The following is a 19,737-nucleotide window of genomic DNA, read 5'->3' as shown; positions in this document are numbered from 1 at the left end:
TCTAATTTATTACCGGTTGCAGCTCGTGATTGCAAAATTATAGTAAATTAGAACATTCAGCTCCATGACAACTGAGCAGATTAAAGCTGATGATGAGGACCACGTCTTACAGCTGAAAGCTCCAGAAATAGTGATGTAAGTGGAACGTAAGACTGTTCAGTCAACTGAATATCTTTTTGATTTTGTGGTGTTGGTTGAACAAAACAAGCGATTTTGAAGATATCATCTCATTATGATTAGCATATTTCATAATATTCCAGTTTTATAGAAATTTATCAGCAGATTAATCCAAAAAAAAGAAGGCTTGCCAAGATGATTGTGATAAATAAATGCAGCCCAAGTATGTTTGTGTGTGTGTGTGTTTGTTATAGCATTTTTATTTTTTTTTTTCCCTGTGATGTTCTATAACTGTGTGAAGTTTTAATTATGACCTGCCAAGGGACTGCAGATGTAAATCAGCTATAGGCTCACTCTGGTACATTGCATCAAATGGCCACATTTAATACTGTACATGGTCCTTCATGATAAATGAAGTTAAATAAATAATTCAATCCGCAGCAGTGTGTTCTCTGGGTTTTTTGGGGGATTGGAAGCCTCCAGTTACTTCAGATGCTCTGCAGTGTCACAGGAGGGTAGGATTCCACGCATGCCGCGTTTGAGAAGCTGAGAGGTCGTTCATCATATTTCGCCCCCCCTCCTTTTGCATCTCAGGTGCAGTGTTGCCTCATTGGCTCCTCAAGCACTGAAACAAACAGGCTGCGTGTGAAAGTGGGTCACGCAAAGGGAATCAGTGCGGCTGAGTTGTGTCCATGCGAAAAGAAATGGGCGATGGATTTTTGGTAAGGAGCAATTACAGAGTGGCTTCATACAATCAGGTCCTCACAGAGGACAAGAGGCAGCTGGAAGGACCCAGCAGCCCCGGTCAAACCCCGGGGGCCTGCGAGGCTGGGGTCTGACGGGGCTGCTGGAGGGAAGGTGCCCTTGAGTCAGTGTGGAAGAGAGTCAAGGGTAAAGATACTGCAAAGATGTAGAGAAAATAAAAAGGAGGATTTGATTTGTGTGTGTTCCGTCCTCACCAGGCTAACAGAGGGACGTACTCCAGACGCAGCCGGCTGAAGAGGTCTGACGGCAGCACCACCTCCACCTCCTTCATCCTCAGACAGGTAGGACACTCAGCTGCATCACCCACATGATTCTACTTGATTGGTTTCTCAACATAGTGAATCAGAGAAAATAATGGAAAGCCTGTCCATCTGATTTTAGACAGGGCACCTACACACATGAATACATATCATAAGCCTCCAGTGTTACATGCCAACTAAATATTAATGACATTATTTATACATGTTTGCTAACTTAAATGTACTGATAGCATATGGAAATCTGATCACGGCGCATTAATATTTGTCTTTTGCCTTAAACAAAAAAATGTCAACCAACACTTTGATAGAGATCGCTTCAGTGTGGTCATCACTAGCTGTGACAGCATCGGCTGGTGATGTTTGCACCTTGTGAGTCTGTGTGTGTTTCTGTGTCATCGGGACATGCGTGGTCATGCAGTCGGCGAACTGTACAGGTGCGTTCTTAAGATAAAAACAAAGGCAGAGATGGGTGTGGTCTCATGTAACGATGTGGTGATCACTGCCGAGTGGTCCCGCGTCGGAGCGTGAACTTGTAGACGGGCTGGTGCGATCCCAACACAAGAGGGTCAACATGTAGCCTGTTGAGCAGGACAGTCTTCAGCTGACAAACTGATGGAGCCAGTGTTTAGAAGTTACCTGTTTGAAAAGGAAATCTGAAATAAACCTAGACAGCCGAGAAACACAGATAAGATTTACTCTGTATAGGTTCCCCTCCTTTTTCACACACTTTCCAAGGGTATCATATCACATATACGGGGGCCTATTTTCTGTATATTGTGTCAGACTTTTATGTTAAATCATCCTTTGTCTGTTGCACGGGTAGAAGTTAATAATTACAGTTACTCAAGTTATTATATTTAACTGTCAGGGTACTTGTGATTAAGTATGCATCACACCATGTATTCTACTCAATTGCTTTTGAAATCATAATTGAGGACAGAGAACAATTTGAATTGCTCTTGATAATGTATTAAATATCACTGGTTAAAAGGTTAATTTAACCGCTAATTCTCTGAGTCTTGTCTGAGAACAATACTTTGTGCTTTTACTCAATTATTATTTGAATACCAGCACTTTCTATCATCTGGTACGTGATGGAATCGTGTTGTTCATTGTCTGGAGCCCTGATGAAGACCAGGTGAGAGCGCTGTAGATGGACTGTATTTATATAGTCAGACCGCTCAAAGTCAGCATTCACACACGCATTCACACACTGCAGGCAGAGGCTGCTGCCCCTCATGCCCATCAGGAGCGATAACCATCCACACACACTCACACGCCGATAGAAGAGACAAAAGGAGCAATTTAGACTTCGGTATTTTGCCCAAGGACACTGCGACACGTAAGCTGCAGGGGTCCAGGAATCAAACCACCGACCTTGAGATTAGTGGACGGCCTTCTGAGCCACAGCTGACCCAGTGGTCAAAACATGTCGGTTTTTCAACAACTGGCAGTTTAATGTTTAAGTGATTTTGATAAAGGACATTTGATAATTTCTGTCTTTGCTCGTTTGATACATTGTCTTATATTTAAAGGGCCTGGTCTGCCTCTGGCTTCTGATGTACCTAGATAGCTCATTATATTGGTCATGCCAACTGCAGGCCTCATGGTCCTCCTATAAAGCTTCTATTGATCAAGTAGTAAGCATCACAACGTGGAGCTGAGCCTGATAGGATGAGTCAAGCCTGTCCTAAAATGGTTGTTCCAACATGTGATAGGACTAGCAAACAGCAATAGCAAACAGCTTAAGCATCCAAACGGTACATTTTACTGGGAATTTGATAATTATAAACCAATCCGAACATCTGTGTCAGCATTTATTTTCTAAAGTTTTCATATAGGCGCTAATACACATACTTTTTCTCTGGAAGTCTGTGATGAGTTTTGATGGACTAATGTGTGATCCCAGCACTGACGGTGAATGATGAGCACACTGGGGATTCGGTGCTTGAAGAAACTCTCGTTGAAATTCCTCTCCATCGTTTTGACAGACTGGAGAAAGTGAGTCGTCTGTGTAGCGCTGCTGGACCCCGACAGCAAATCCTCTCAAGCTTTTAGTTTCACTCATTAAAGGTTGACTCTAACGTCACGTGAAAAGTGAACAAATCGACTAAGCGTTGCCAAAACTGTAGCTTTTTGCCTCGACTGTAGTTTTAGGAACTGATGACCTTGATTTGCATCAGCCTGTGCTCAGCTGCTTAGGAGCCGTCTACCAACCATGTTTAATTCATAAGGACGAGGTTGGCAGGGCTGTTTGAATGCAGCCGCTGCCGCCTCCTTTATATGTGCCACTGTAAAGCAAATTCAAATTGGTTTCCTTTATGAAGTCCCTTCTGTAATTCATAATAGTGAAGGGAGTAACCCTGGACTTGGATATCATGCTAACAAGTTGCCAAGGGAACGGAGGATGCTGCCACACGCCGTCATTAGCTACACGGCCAAACCCCTCCCCCTCTTTCTTCTACGCTTTTTCATTCCTCCATACCTGACAGCGACCTCCTCCATCCTGGGCTGGTCTTGGTCTCAGAGGAGACGCAGTAACTAAAGAATCGGGTCAGAGGCTTTTTTCAGCTTGACGTGCTCACAAAAGCACACGTCGAGTTGTCCAATCTAATAGCCAGGTGTGATCTATGATCGTGTCGGGAGCTCACATCTGTGGCTGCTGCAGTTCAGCCACATGTAGGTCACTTCGCACATGTGAGATTTTCATGTTTGAGCCCAAAAGCGATGCAGGTCGCACGTATTATTTTTTTTAAGTCTAGCGTTTTTGGTTATTACCGCAGACCTGTTCGGCACTGATGGCTAAACTACAGAACAGAACGCCAGCTGATGATGTTCTCTCAGGACAACACGGGTGCAGGCACCAGTGTTGAACTTGTTGACATCTCTCATTAATTATTGAGTGCCTGCTGTGTGAAAGTAATTATGAGGCTCAGAGGAAGGAAGAAAAGCAAGACATATGCAAACAAAGCAAAACATTACAGAGACAAAAACAGAACGGATACCAAGGAGACAAAACAAAGAGTGAGTGAGACGGTAGGACAGAGAAAGGCACATTGAACAACTTGCTCACTCCGGTTCCTCGATACACGCTCACAGATCTATTCAACACCCCCGCTGTGATTCGTGTCATCAACGGTGTGATTGTCATCAGGTGAGAAGAGGAGCGGTGGGCCGTCTTTGATTCTCACGTGTATCCATAGTAACAGCCCCCTCTCAACAACAGGGGTCAAGCGCAGAAGGTTGATCGGCAGGAAACTGCTGCTTCAGAACTCTGTTCATTTAAAGTAACTATTGACATGAAAGAAGGGAACACAGGGGAGGATGCATCCCTAAGAGTTATATAGGACCGATCCGCCTCCAGAACATTTGGATTTTTTACCCTAAATCATTTGAAATGAGTCCTGTCAGCTTTTTACCAGCTCCCCATCCTTCATATCCTCATCTCATTTCTGTGCTTTGAAATCTGGCTTTTATCACAGAATTGAGTTTGAGAGTACAAAAGTGTGTTACAGCTGGAAAATTGAATTTCCGTTACATTCAAGCCCTTGTCAAACGAGTTCAAACAATGCTGAACACAGCCCGTCAAAGCTCTCCGTATTTCACAGTATAATTGAGTTTTGAGTTTTTGGAGTCTGTGGCGATACTCCCATGCTGGTGCCCCGCTAGACATTTGTTAGCATAAATTAAGGATAGTTTCACCAAAGAATGGAATTTCAGTCTTTATCTGCTCACCCTAATGCCGATGGAAAGTTCTGTAGTCCACCAACATTTCTGAAGCTTCGCAGCTAAACTGCGTTTTGTTTGTCATTGGTTTTTGGTCCCAACAAATGATACAAAAAAGAAAAAAAAAAAATGTCATCGGACCAATGAAAAGAGCACAGACAAAATCACTTATACAGGAAATCTCATTTGTGTGCTCATGTTGAGTCCATCACTCAGGGAAAGAAGCTTATTGAATACATATGTTTTCAGGAGCTCTAAGTGGAGTTTTCCGGAGGGTGATCTCACTGAGGATTGACTCTAAATGTGCGGGTTTCAGCGAGGATCAGTGTGGCGGACTGTCAGGCGACGGCCTGATGAGCTCACACAGATGAGTCCATTTAAGGAAGGAGGAATTCAATAAGAGCAGACCTTGAAAAGAAAAAAGTGACTTGAAGTGATTGTTATACAATGGCAGTGTGTTCCTCATGTTCAGTTGATGTCGGAGGAAAACGACAGCATGTTATCAAAGAAGAGGGATTTGATGGGTCTGAGTCACTGCATGATAAACTCATATCACTGGATCTGTCACAGAGAGCTGCTGGTAGAAAGCTGATTCCGACAGACGGCGTGCCCAAAATGTACACGCACCGCTCACATGGACAGATGTTTCTCTGCGTGGTTGGTGAGCGAATGTCTGGGCCAACCTCAGAGCGCCATCATAAGAGGATGTCCAGGGCTCAGCAGATGCTCTCCGGGAATATAATCCAGAGCGGCTCCTCATGCTAATATAAGGTACATATGTGCCGGTGCGGTATACGGCACGTAAGGATTAGCACTCATGTCCTGCATCAGAGGGCTGGCTGTGCATGTTTTCTCAGAAATGATCTAAGTGTGTCTGCATGATGCAGTAAATCCCATGAACAGTGGGAGGCAGTGATCAGTATGTGAAATAAGGTCAGCTGCAGATTCATCTTTAACTCTCAAGGTAGATACTCCAGTGCTGGAAAAGGCACGATTTGGTCCAGATATGCTTTTTTTTTTGCATCATGTTCACTTGATCAGTGTTTGGTAAAAAGTATGTTTATCATGATCCTGAAAGGACTAGAAGTGGCACAGTTTAGACGTGTGTCTTAATTTGACATACACATGTGATAGTAACAGTGGGTTAAGGTAATGGGCAATGAGCCACTAAAAAAAGAGAAAAAGGCAGAGAAAAGCGTCAGGGCGATCAGGTCCTTAAAATGTCTTTAAAAAGGCATTTTATAGTTTTACATTTGAATTTGTGAAGTCTTAATTGCGACAAAACACTGTCGTTTTACTCTATAAGTGCTCTTACCTATTGGAAAAATGTAGATTGACCTAACTCACAAAAACCACACTCCGACGTAACACCTTGATCTGCTTGGGACCACATTTATACCACTCACCTTCAAGCTTACCTGTTATTGGTAAAATACTGAAAAGAAAATTGCCCAGAAATCTGTCTTAAATCTGGTTGAAATTGATCTTGAAGTCTGATAAAGCATTACATTTGTGCATCTGATCCCTGAAGACATCCTGCAGCATGAACAATTCGATGAAATGTGTGTCAAAGCAAAAGAAAAGTCAGACGGGAAAGTTACACAAGAACTTCTCGAAATCTTTTTGACAGCTTGACAAGAGAAACACTATTTCAGTAACCGACACTCCTTTTTTCTGCTGTTGTTGAATCAAAGGGCGATGCAAATCTTCAAGCTTACTAACAAGGAAGACAATTTCCATCCAGAGGAACTTTTCCTGTTGTTGATATTTACAGTCATGTTAAACGGAGAACTGCTACAGCCGTGTTCTTCACATTTTGTGTGTGCAACATTCAAATGTGTCCCTCATTAATGTCCACAGTGGAATTTTATAACTTCCTCTTCAGCACCTGAAATACGAGCTGAGCTGAGCTGAGCTGAGCACACATTCAGTGACATTCATCATCATCACTGCAGCTTTAAGTTAAGCTTTACGCGCAGCCCCCCATATCAACATCATAAAGGGTGTATGAGCATTTCAGAAAAAGCAAGCACAAGCCCTGTGTTTGCCCAACAAGGTGAATATTAAAGAGAAGACAGTTTTTAAAAGGTAGGAAAACACATCCAACATGTGCAAGCAGCATTTTCCATCTTTTGGTCTTTTCAGGCAGTGCCAGTTGAGTCTCGCGCTGTGATGAGTTCGGCTGAGGCTGACCGGAAATTTACGTTTCAGTGGGGACAGAAATGCGGCCGTGAACTGCTGAACTCATCACTGCCTCTTCTCAAAAAATGTGAATCGACGTCTCGGCCCCGTATTCACATCCTGGGTCGGCCAGTTTAATTCCTTCTGTCTGAGGGGCAGGGTGTGAATGTAAGGATTGCCTGCAGATTTGAATAAAGTCTCATTTCGAGATGGCAAAGCTTGTGATGCCTCTCCCTGAAATTAAATTTCATTTCTGGATCACAATACTTTTTAAAAAGACTTCGATTTAACCTAATTTTCCAGCTTGCAGCCTGCAAAGCGATAAGAAAGGGACTTCTTCAACCCATTAATCCCTCTTATGTAGGTCACATGGCTCAACTCAGCAGCCTTTCATTTGTGAATTACTTGATGTTGCCCAGCCGCTGTTCCCATCTCTCCACGCTGGCACCCTCTACGCGCCTGCCTGCACCCTGGAGACCATCTGACAAGATTACCCAATAAGAGCATACTCATTATTAGGTAAATTTGTGTTTTTTTATACGAGCTGACGCTGTGTCATAAATAAAATAGAGTGCGTTTTTGACATATACTCAATAGAAAACAGCACACAGACAATATTGTTAATGTTTTACCTCATTAACTTTATTCATTGTTGTTAATATTATATACGTTTATTCGGAATTTGATGGCGGCAACACGCTTCAAACACGTTGGGACAGGAGCAACAACAGACTGACAGATGTGGAACGCTCTGAAAACACCTGTTTGGAATGTTCCACAGGTAAACAGGCTCGAGGGAGAAACAGGTGACAGTATCATGACTGAGAGGAGGTTCAGCGCTTTGTCAAACACATGACTGTATAAAGGGGATTTCTACATGGGCTCAGGAAAACCTTCGTTGGTAAAGACAGTTTGCAAATGTTTGCATTCCATTTAAAAAAGATGTTTAGTTTTACACAGCGTCCAAACTTTTGAGGTGTAAGTGAATTGTGACAAATGTCAAAATCACAGTCAAACAGTCCAAAACCCAAACTCTTTTCAACAATGACTTTAGAGTGAAAGTAAACAAATCCTCACACTCAAATTGCCTAACCCTAACCTAAATCCTAACATCAAGAACATAGTATGACTCCAAGCCTAACTCTAAAACCAAGTCCTCATCATAAAATCAGTGTTTTAACTTAACACAATATGATGAATATGTAGAACTTTGTCTCTTTATACTGGATATTTATCTGTCTTCAAATTAAGCACTCCTTGTGGCACTCTTGTCGGGTTGAACATAAAACTGAGTGCTGCAGCATATTTCTTTTTTTTTTAATTTTCTTCGATGCGTCACATCTGTTCTCCCACTGGAGTAACTGATGGGCTTGTATGAAGCCATCGGCCGTTTGGAGAGATGCTTGTTCAGAGGAAGAATGCTGAAAACTGCTTCAGTGGCAAACTTGACGTAGATGCGTTAGCTGATAGGAGCAGGTGTACCTGCTGTAGCACAGTTTGGCAGCAGAGGGCGCTGTTGATCCGTCAGAAATGAAGCTGAGACAGACAAGCGGGTGTTTTCTTGTTTACCTTGTATTGGATAATAACACACAACAGATGTGTAGTCAATTTAATTCATTTATTCAGTTACCAAATTACTGATTTGTTGGTTAAGTTAACAGGGATGATGGACTTTATGTCTTGCACGGCATGTTGTAGATAAATATTAGTATAATACAAATATTAGATGTATATCTAGAGAGCTTTTACTGTAGCATTTTGTTTTTGGTAACAGTTTATTACAGCACTTATAATTATTAACAAGTGGTAAATGTATGTTGATTAAACTTTATTAATTATTTGACTGTTGACAAAGAACAAACAAGAGTGTCAGCTTTATAACAGACATCCACATAATGTTTATCAATGATCTACAGTATATATTAACCATTTACAAAGTGTTTTAAACAACAGTAGCAACTTGTATCAAGAGCAACTGTCCAGTAAATGGTTATAAATTATAACGATAAACAATAATGATACACTTAAAGTTTAATGAACTTTGAATTAACTTTTTTTGTATTAATGATGGTTATTATGTAATGTTACTTTCGATTGATTATAATACTAATGCTTCTGATTTAAGCAACAGGATGTAACTTTCTGCCCCTCTGATATCAGCTTCAGAGTCACGCTGACGGTACTGTGTCTTGTAACAGGGTGAACGGTGTCTCTGTCTCTTGTTTCTGCTCTTTGTATCTTCAGAGAGAGGGTGGGATCACAGCGTCACACACATGTTCGCTTCAACATACAAGTTTTAAACACATCGCATTGTTGGGATGTCATGAGTTCTGTTTGTAGATAGCAGATACATCGTGTCTGACAAACTGCCGCGCACCTGGAATTTGTATTTACCACAGTGGTGGTGCACTCAGGAAGTGTGGCGAGACCATTTTGTTTCTGTTCAAGTGTCAGTTGTCTGTTAGTCTTTCTGAATGTTGTTTTTCTCTTCATCATTCTTGACCTCAGAAACATGTACTGATAAAAATTGTAAACTCACTTTCTTCTCCTGCTTAAGAGGGGAAAAAAACGTATCTAGACAACAGATTTAGCAAAATGAAAAACTGAGCAAGTATGTTTGTCAGAGGTCTGTGAGTGTGTCAGTTGTTGTGATATGAGACTGTATGTGGTCTTTTTGGATGCCGTTGTATTGTGATATGACGTAAGTGTTTTAAAGGCTGCATTACGGTCAAGTGATGTCATGTTCTGAAGTGTTTGTAGGCTATGGCTTGTGACATGTAACCAATCACAGTGTTATGGGCGGGACATTGATTGAGACCAGAGTGACAGAGGACGCTGCATCAGAGCCAGAGCAGCACAATTCATTTATTTCATGAGCAATCAGACAAAAAAACAACCAAAACAAACAGATACTGATAATCAGAAAAAGATTAGTATTGATAGTAAAAATTCTAAACTCAAGGTTCAATTAATTAGTGATCTTTTAACTATATCCCACTGCCTTCCTCTGTTGAGAGAGTGGCAGAGTTTATCTGTATTTCTCCCTCTACCTTACACTCCCTAATGTGTGTCTGCTTTAAAATGTGGAGAAATTTGTCATCAGGCAACGGCTCTTCCATTCCACCATTTTTCTGTGAATGCTTTAACACTTACTTTATTTATAAAAGGGTGTCAAACCTCAGACTGACACTGAAACCTCAGACTTTCTCTTCTCCGCTCATTCCCTTCATGATCAGTGTCCTTGCAGTGACGCGTGTGGATTGATGTTAGGGCCCCGCTGCGTTCATGAAGCTGTAAATACAAGAACACTTGTTGTCAGAGAGCAGCGGCTCTGCCTCATCACTCAGCTGTTTATGACGTTGCTTTGATCCTGTGCGTGTAAATTACACGTCAGTCTTTGCAGACGGGTGTTTAGGTGAGGAGATCGCCTCAACACACACATCCATGCACGGAATACACACAGCCACTGCTGGTACAGGCTGCTCACAGGCTGCAGACCCGACCACCACCACCACCTCCCTCTCTGCCTCTTCCTTGTTCAGTATTATCGACTGGAGCCTCCAACGGCCAATCAGCAGGCTGCATCCCTCTTCTGTCATCAGCCAGTGCTGGAGGAAGGGATTGGCTTGTGTGATCTGAGCTTGGAAGGCAGATGAAATGCCAGGTCTGCTCTGCCTCTGGGGACAAGCAGGCTGCCTTATAATGGGAACCAACACTCGCTCGGCTCAGGGGCAATAACATCCAGTTCAGTTCAGGAAAACAGAGGGCTGCACCTTTTTTTGTTTTTTTTCTTCCTGCCTGCTGCTCTGTGGTCTACCTTCATGTGGAGAAAGAGAGCGCTGCTGGTGGGCTCTGTCACTCCCCTGTGCTCATCATCCACCCTCTCTGGAACAGGTTGAACCTTTTGCTGTCGATTTTGCACCAAAGAGCTGCTTTTTGGAATCTCTCTCCTCCATGTACGATAACTTGTACCTTCATGGATTTGAAGACTCGGAGGCGGTGAGTGGATGGGCGTCTGACACTTGTGCACCATGCTTCTTGTGTTGTGTCGTGGCCGGTCGATCCCTTCATGAACACCCACGGAACGCGCTGAGACTTCAGTGGGCTGAGCGCGCACTCTTCTCGGGGGAGTCGGGGGAGGTTGGGGGAAGGGTGTGCATGAAGTGTGCGTATGTGTGTGTGTGTTTGCCGGGGTGTGTGTGTGTGTGTGTGTTTGAGAGAGCGGGTGTCTGAGGGCTCCTCCAACCAACAGTGCAGTTTTCTCGCCGGATGATGGCTCTCCTCCTGTCTGGACTGAGCGTCTGCAGATCTAAGCAGCGGTTCTCTCCCACCTCTCCATATGGACGATTAGCCGGCGTGCATGCTGGAAAGAGGCTTCATTTGTGTTGCTCCCACTTGTTTGTCAGCCTCCCTCATCACATCCCACCACACATCACCGAGGTTTACAGAAAAGATCGCACAGCGTTGGCCACCTGAATCACACTGATGCGCTGTTGCATCCAACTGCGGCGCCTTCCACACAAGACACGAATGCATGCATGGCAGATAAACGTCGGGTTCCCTTTTCAAACATAAATTTGCTTTTCATTACACACACACACACACACAGGTGATGGCGCACACAGATAGGTCTACACACGCTGCCTTTGATAGCGAGAGGCCAGCCGTGTTATTGAGTGGGCATCCACGAGAAAGAAATGTGTCGGAGCAGCGGAAAATTGCTTACAAAGGCAATAAATGCAGGAGCTGCTGCTGGGTGGAGGGGAGGAGGGAATCCCACTGAGCCAGAATCTGTCAAGACCTTTCTATAACTCCAGCTGACATCCTGGCTGCTTCGTGGAGATTAAAGGCGGGGGGAGTTTTTTTCACACATTGTCTCCCGTCCACAGGGCAGGTGTAGGAAGGATTTTTTCGATTATTGTGTTTTGAAGAATGAGCTCATGTTTGTGCATTTCCGTGGAGGGGTTATCTCATCTGAGGATCTAAATAAATGGCCAGAAGTATGTGGACAGATATTTATTGCACCTATATATGATTCTCACTCCAAACTGATGGGCATTAATCTACTGCGTTAACAGAACCCACTCTTCTGGTTTCAGGCTTTCCTACAATTATGAACCTGGCAGACAGGATTTGCTCCCATTCAGCCACATTCCACCTACAGGGAACCAGCTATGTTCCGGTCTGCGTACCTTATACTAACTGTTCAGAGCTTTTAGATCAAAAAAGGCCATGGTTCAGAACCTAAAAAGCTGGTTCCCGGCTGGAACCAAAAAGTAGAAGGTTTTTCATGACCTGAAGTGAGAACTGAAATCCAAAACCACGAAAAACAGCCCCAGAAGTTCACATGTAGAGGGAGGGGTCCATATAGGCGTTAGGGTTGGACATTACACCGTTCACAATATTTCACATGGAAGCAGAAGATTCGCTAGGATAATTGAAAAGTGCTGTTGCTCTGGCAACGGTTTAAACTTTGTACCTGCTGTGCATTTTTCAGTTTAAACAACATTTAAAAAACGTCTACATTATGTTCCTGAAAACACGTTCACAGCCGGTTCAAAAGTGAACATTTTTGCCGACTGTTAGAGGACGTTGGTTCACTTTTAGATTATATTTCACTGGGATTTACAATGCTGACTTTGAACTGAGAAATGTACATGGGATTTGTTTTAATCAGGCTCCAAAATGATGATATGCTCTTATGCACATTACACATGATATAAATACAACACAGACACTGTTGATAATGATGGATGATTTATTTCTTCATCCTGTGAAGTTCGCCCCACAACTCATGGCATGGAGAAGTCAAAGCTGTCACTCTCACAGTACTAAGCACAGCACTAAGCATCTTATTTTGCATTAATCTACAAAAGTGCTCCCATTACGAAGTCCTGGCCACCTTCTGTTGGCAGCTCACAGCCTATGCAGCTCAATATTAATGACGTTTTACATGAAAAATTAAATGCACTAAAATTTTGGAGCGTGTTTTTGTGTAGAACACCCTCCAGAATACGACTTGTTCCCTAAATGGGGTTTTGATCGATCAGAGCTATGCTGTGCTGAGACATATTTCCATGACTTACCAGTAAGTCCGACTTCCCCGCTCACTTTCAGCAGCTCCTTTTTTGTCTTTTGTCAGTACGAGCAGATGTGTTATCATACAGCTGGGTGTCCTCAAACAGCCTCGAATAGTGATGGTTATCCTCTCCTCCATTGCTGTGTCCGGACGTCAGCAACATTGGTGATAGCCTCATGTTAAAATGCTTGAGTACAATATTTTCAACTCACACGAATGCGCGTTTGTTCGCATCTGTCCCTTCGTTTGCATCTATCCCCGTCTCATCATTGGCTTGCATTTACTCCAGACGCACAAATAAACCGCGTTGTGCTTAGTCTGAACACGGCGTTACACCAGAAAACATCCTGGTTTCAGCCAAAAGTCAACGCTGAAATCCCAGCACAAAACTGAGCTGTAGCAAATTCACGATGCTTCAAAGTTGACATTGAAAACAGATTTAATCTGCTGAGTGTTTTAGAGGTTTCTACAAGTTCACAGATTGTGTGTGTGTGTGTGTGTGTGTGTGTGTGTATGTGTGTGTGTGTGTGTGTGTGTGTGTGTGTGTGTGTGTGTGTGTATTTGTTTTGGCCTCTCCAAGATCAGGAGGAGATATCTGCCTCTGTAGCTGCTTAATATTAAATTGTGTTCTCCAGCTAGTTGCTTACTGTGTTTGTTTTCTGTTCAGTGCTGAGCAGACAGTTTGCAGTGGGTTCGTAGAGCTGCCTTCAATGATTGACCATTCACTATAAGAGCGACGAGAAGTGAAGAGTGAAGATCTTCGGGGAGTTGCAGATTTTTGTGATATTCTCTGTGGGTTCATGACTGTGAGTGACAACTCTCACTTCATCCTATTTTTGTTCATTTGACTTTTTATTGAGCAAACAGATATTTTATAACACATTTATATTTTTTGTTTTGATGATTCAACCAGGCGAGTTTCATTGCCACCCAGCCTTGGAAGTGCTCTGCCAGTCACCTAACACGCTGTGCACAAAATAAACGGGACTCCTGCTGACAGAAACCTGGATGCCCAAAAACATCCCCTCAGATCTGTCACTCTGTACGCCATCCTCCAGAAATACCAACTTTTTCTTGTGGGTTCAGCTGTTTTTATCATTGCCCCATTATTGTGCCTCTGACTAACTGGTGAGGCTGGAGACTATTTACTTCCACCTCAGACTCTTCAGGAAATGGATTCTCTGTAAAATCCTAATATCCCCCTGAGACTGTCTCGTCCAGCCTATTAGAATTCTGTATAACTGGATTCATCCATTACTTCATTACTAATAACTGAACTACATTCTTTGCAGTCGTTTTTAGGATTGAACTTTCCCACTTTCAATCAAACAATGACTCCTGTCATGTTTCAGTCCACACAACAGAGATGTGGGTCACTGCTGAACCTGCTCATGCACCATCGGTACTGCTGACTTCCATGTTGTACCATGTTTAGGGCGGTGTTGGCAGCACTACAGAAGACAACTCTGGGGCTCTTGTGTACTTGTGGTTTGCTATCAGCACTCGTCAGTATCTCCTGGGTGTCTGGATTTTTCGGAAGTGAGACTTTGTCCTGGGACTTCTGAGGCACCAGGCAGGGAAGCTAAAACATTTGTTGGATCCTCGACCTGTAGTGACCTGCAGGTTCTCTTGTCTAACTCTTTTCTAAATGTTTGGCGTGATGATCACATCGTGTTCTGTCACCTACCTGCTGTAGGCTTTTGATTTAGAATGCTTGTTCTTTCCAGTCATGCTTCATCTTCGATCTTCAAGTTAAACACTTTATCAGCTACTGACAATTTGCCAAACAGTTTCCCAAAACTGTAAGTCAAGACAAATCATGTGAATTTATATGTAAAGTTTAAAAAATCAAGATGAAACGTCAGGGAGGAGGGTGGATTACTCAGGACCACTTATCTGCAAATATTCTACAACTGTCTAACCAAAGTTAGCTGACATCTTGTGCTTATGCTCAGTTAATGCTGTCCTCTCTGCCATCTTGCTACGTTGAATTATCTAGCCACACATGCGCACTGACACAGCTGCAGGTTTACCTTCAGCAGCCACCTGCTCAACACAGACAATGCTTCAGGCAACAATTATTTTTGCAGCAACAAAAAGGAGGAGTCAGCAATTTTTTCCAGTAACGATTACATTTATCAAAAAGTAACTAAATAAAGGATAACTCGAATTGCAACATCAATGCATTACGTTTTGCAACAAATAAGCACTTAAACGGTTTGCTTTGTAACACGTTACCCCCAAACACTGCTAATGAATAAATGAAAAAAACACAGAAAAAGTGAAAAAGATAAAGACAGGAAGTGGAAAGTAAAACATGACACATGAGGATAGACCTTTCATATAAATCAGGAAATTAACTAAATTAACTAATTTACGTAAACCTGTAGGACCATGAGGTAGATATCGATCTGGTGAGCTGAAATGATGTTACAGCAGTTATGGGCGGGTTCAATGTGTTACAGGGCTGTAGAGATTGGTACTGGATTAGACTTGGTTGAAGTAGAGAGGACTGTTAAACCTTGGCAGAGGTATGCACTCTACTGCCAGCGCTCTAGTGCCATTCTTTATTTATTTTATTTATTTATGTTGTTTGTTTCGGACATGTCAATTCATAAGCATCACATTTCATCATTGTTCAAATAATACAACACACATGGCCGAAAGGGAAAAGCGGGAGAAGCCAAAGCTTATCAAGTCCCGCCCCCATTACCCACAGTATAAAATCTTCATTCTGATCTTTTCTTGTCTTTTGCAAATTACTTTTTTCTTTTCTTCTCTTTTTTTCTTTTGTTATGACCTTTGACAAAACATATTACAGCAGTAGCATATAGAGCTGAATTCAAGCTCTAGACAGTACATACAGATTACATGTGTGTCTGCACATGTGTCCATATTAGTCCATCATGAGTGAACAACAGTCTCATCTTATGGCCTCATCTTATAGCCAGGCTTGCCACAAAGTCAGAATATCCAATTGAGAGAGAGCAAAAGTCCAGTGTATTTATTATTTGTTGAGATGGTGTTGGGATGGTGTAAGAGCCCTTTAATGCATTTTCATGTTATTCATCAGTCTCCTCTGCAGCTTTTATGGCTGCTAGCTTCGCCATGTCCTCCCGATTGGTGGCTACATCAACTCGCATCTGTATCACGAAGTCGCGGATTGTTGAGATGTCAGAGCGTATCCCGACCACAGCACTCCGAGTATTGGCGTTGTCCGCCCTCGCACTGGTCTGCTCAGTAGCGATCTTTCTCATTTTCCAATATTGCATAAAGATTCCAAATCCCAAAGCGATCGTTCCAATTGTCATGAACGTGAACATGTACACGTCCTCGACATCTTCCACATCCAGTGCGGCAAGGCAGATGACTCTCCACTTTCCCCAACCATCCATAACGTAGCTGGACATAAAGTCGGAGAGTAACTTTAAAAACAAGAAGACATACCACCAATACACAACTGTCTAACAAGCATTAGCTGATAGAGTGTGTTTATGCTCGTTTCCATTTTGGGGGCTTCAAATCAATTATTCATTTGGTTCTACATTGTTTGGAGGTGAAAGCAAAGCATTGCATTGCAGAACAAAGTTACCTCCCTAGCTTGAATGATGTAACCCACTTACTACAGTTCTAAACAGTGTTTATCATATGACTCACATTCATAAGAGCTGTTACATAAAATACAAAGCCCAGGACTTGTTGATAATATACTATTGTAAGGATGTTTAGGGAGAATCTGTTGAGTCTGAAGAGACGCATCAGTCCCTTATTTGGGCTCAGTTGTTTTAAAGGGGCCCAGAGGCGTGTTTCCACTTCTCAAACCTTGTCGGAGGTGGATATAATGAAGCGAGAATGCTTTTAGCCTTTTATCTCGCGTCTGATAGGCGCGGAGGTCAAGGGAGGAAGGGAGATGGAGATGGGAGAACAGACCAGGATCTGGCGTCTGAACAGATAAGGCTTGAGTGTGGCACGATGGACTCAGGACTGGCCACTTGACACTCCTAGATAATAACCTCACAAACAACTCATTGTCTGTGTGTTTGTGTGTGTGTGTGAGTGAGAGTGTGTGAGTGTGTGAGTGTGTGGGCAGAGACAGCAGATATAATGAGAGGAGTGGAAGAGGTTTGTTGGCAGAGTGCTTGCTTGTGTCTGTGCACATGCCTCGTGCTTTCTGCACCTTTCCAGTAAAATGACCTGAATGCTCCTCTTTGTCATCCCCTCCTAATCAGCTTCAGGAAGGGGCCAGCGATGACGTAGCTCTGTGGTTTAACTTTTGTTTACTTCGTGGTTTCAAGAAGTCATCGGAATTCAATTCAATCGTGTCTCAGCACATGAAACTACAGTGCATACAACGCATTTACATTTTTAGTACCTGAGTACGTCTGTCTGCACCCGTCATGACAGTCTTGGTTGACATGCACTATTTGTATGAGACCCATTCCAGGTAATTTCAAACAGACTAAACTAAAAGAATAGGGCAACCAGTTAGAAAAAGTATTCATATGTAGGATTGGGGTTAACAGCTCCCACCCGTTCGTTACTCCCACAGACTGAATAAACTAGTGCCCGGCGTATTAAAAACTGATCCGCTGTCCACAAATGCCGAAAATGAGCGCTGTGTTGCTCTGTAGAAGCATTTTTGATGAATGACAGCGATGCTAACTGGCCACATGCATTTCCTGTGCCAGGTCTACTTTACAATAAAGTCAACTTTGAACAAATATAGAAAAATTGTGTTTATATTTCAATTGCATATGAAGGTGTAGTTTAGATAAACGTGAAACAATGAAAAGACGTAAAAGGGAAGACGGGCTATATTATATTTGTGACACCAGGTCGCGGGGTGGACGGAGGGGGAGGCAGTTTGAGACTCCCTGTTTAGGTGTAAATTGGCGTGCCCTCCAGCGAACAATATGTCCTGAAGCAAAAAAATACAAGCAGCCAGAATTTTGCTTCTGTGGCTCACAGCTCAGGAGTTGCGCATAGTAAAACACAGTAAGAGAGGGTTTTTTTTTTTTACCAAAGACATTCAGTTCAAATGGCACATTTTATATTTCTTTAACAAGATAAAAACAGGTGAAGCAAAAATAGCGAATAATAATCCTGTACTTGGATAAAGGCACAGTAGTAGAACAAAGGGTTGAATGTTAACTATAAAAAAAAGCTTTTATCTAAAAATTGGTTTTCTGACAATTTCAAAGAGCACACTGAATATGTCATTAACACGGAATAGCAAATGTTGTTTTCCAGAGAACAGGGCATAATTTACCTGAGATCTTGATAAAACACATTAAATGTCCACTCGATATCATGGTAAAACTGAAATAATTTGTATAACCTGTGACTGTTAAATATTATATACACAAATATGACTTAATTTAAAGGTGAATAACTTATAATTGTGGTGATATTTGATGGGGGCTGTCAGCAGGATTTCTGACTTGGAATCATTTTGTGTCAGGACGTTTTGAGACATTCACTACTTAATAAGAATATTCTGGTGTAGTGGGGAAATAAAGCAGAGTATCATCTGTGTTTGTGCTCTATATGTGGCCTCAAGGTGGCGCTAATGGCGCCAATATATAGTGAGTTTTAAGTTTTCTCTTGGCACAAAACTGACCTACCAAAGTTCCCTCAAAGCTTTTTAAAGTAATCAATTAACCAATCAGAAAAACTCTAATTAAAAAAAGAATTTTTAAGCATCACTTACAAACAAGCAATGATACAGAATGGAATTCATACCAAGGTTCAGAGGTAAAAATGTGTCGTCTGTTTGCAGGGAGTCAATTCATTATTTCCAACTGTGAAACATAAAGCAGGTGCTTGTCTATAATGGTCAGTAGTGTGGGGTTTTTATTTTCCTTTCTCTCCAGTCCTCTGGTTATAGATTTCATTTATAAGGAGGCTGTAAATAACAGTTGTTTGTATCAAGGAAAGACTCCCATGGCTCTGAATGGATCATTAGCAGAGGCGCCTAGATGCCCTGGACAAAGGCATTAATCCTCTGCGTCCAGCCTGGCAGGTTGATTTCAAAGACTTACTGCAGTATAAAGACTCTGTTGCACATCTGGCCATTTATTTTCTTTCAATTATTGATATGTAATCGTGATATTCTTTCACTGAACAACACCTCCACGTTCAGGACCAGAACAGGTCTTCTTCTTATCCTGTTCAACTCTTCGAAGTCGTCTGTTTCACATGGAAAATGCTGCCATTTGGGTACAATGGCTGAAAGGATTAAATCACTATAACACGTTTACTGTATGTAACTGCCATCAGCATGTAATTTGCTCACTGCTTGTAGGCCTGCAGGACACATCTGTACAGAGAGACACATATATACCACGTCATAATGATAATACAGAGTTTATCAGGAACATACTGCCCCTCTGACTCTCTCATTGTGACATGTGAACAGCTGACGGCAACCAAGAATGCAATCATGCAAAGCATGTGTTGTGCTGTGAAAGTGGCTGAGGGTGGTAATTGGATGAGATGGTTGTGGAGGAAGCAGGCGCTGTTGCAGGAGAAGAAACTGATGAACGGCGCAGAATTTAAAGCAATGCATCATGCCGTAGTCCTCATGTCAAGCAAGCCTTTGTAAGCATG

At 42.4% G+C, this 19,737-nt stretch overlaps 1 protein-coding gene across 4 annotated transcripts in view; it reads left to right on the top strand.

The window, feature by feature from the left end:
* The window catches only part of cacnb4a (calcium channel, voltage-dependent, beta 4a subunit), a 44,764-nt gene that overhangs the window by 2,206 nt on the left and 22,821 nt on the right, over window positions 1-19,737 (top strand). For 3 of the 4 annotated variants that reach the window (XM_030428584.1, XM_030428582.1, XM_030428583.1), the window contains exon 2: window positions 1,080-1,163. In XM_030428584.1, coding sequence (XP_030284444.1) covers window positions 1,080-1,163 — 84 coding nt within the window. Of the gene's footprint in view, window positions 1-1,079; window positions 1,164-10,562; window positions 11,049-19,737 lie in introns of those variants that run through there. The other variant, XM_030428585.1, reaches the window with a different exon arrangement.

Source organism: Sparus aurata, chromosome 9 (assembly GCF_900880675.1).
Source record: "Sparus aurata chromosome 9, fSpaAur1.1, whole genome shotgun sequence".
NCBI classification, from domain to species: Eukaryota; Metazoa; Chordata; class Actinopteri; order Spariformes; family Sparidae; genus Sparus; species Sparus aurata.
This window is presented reverse-complemented; position numbering and strand designations above follow the sequence as displayed.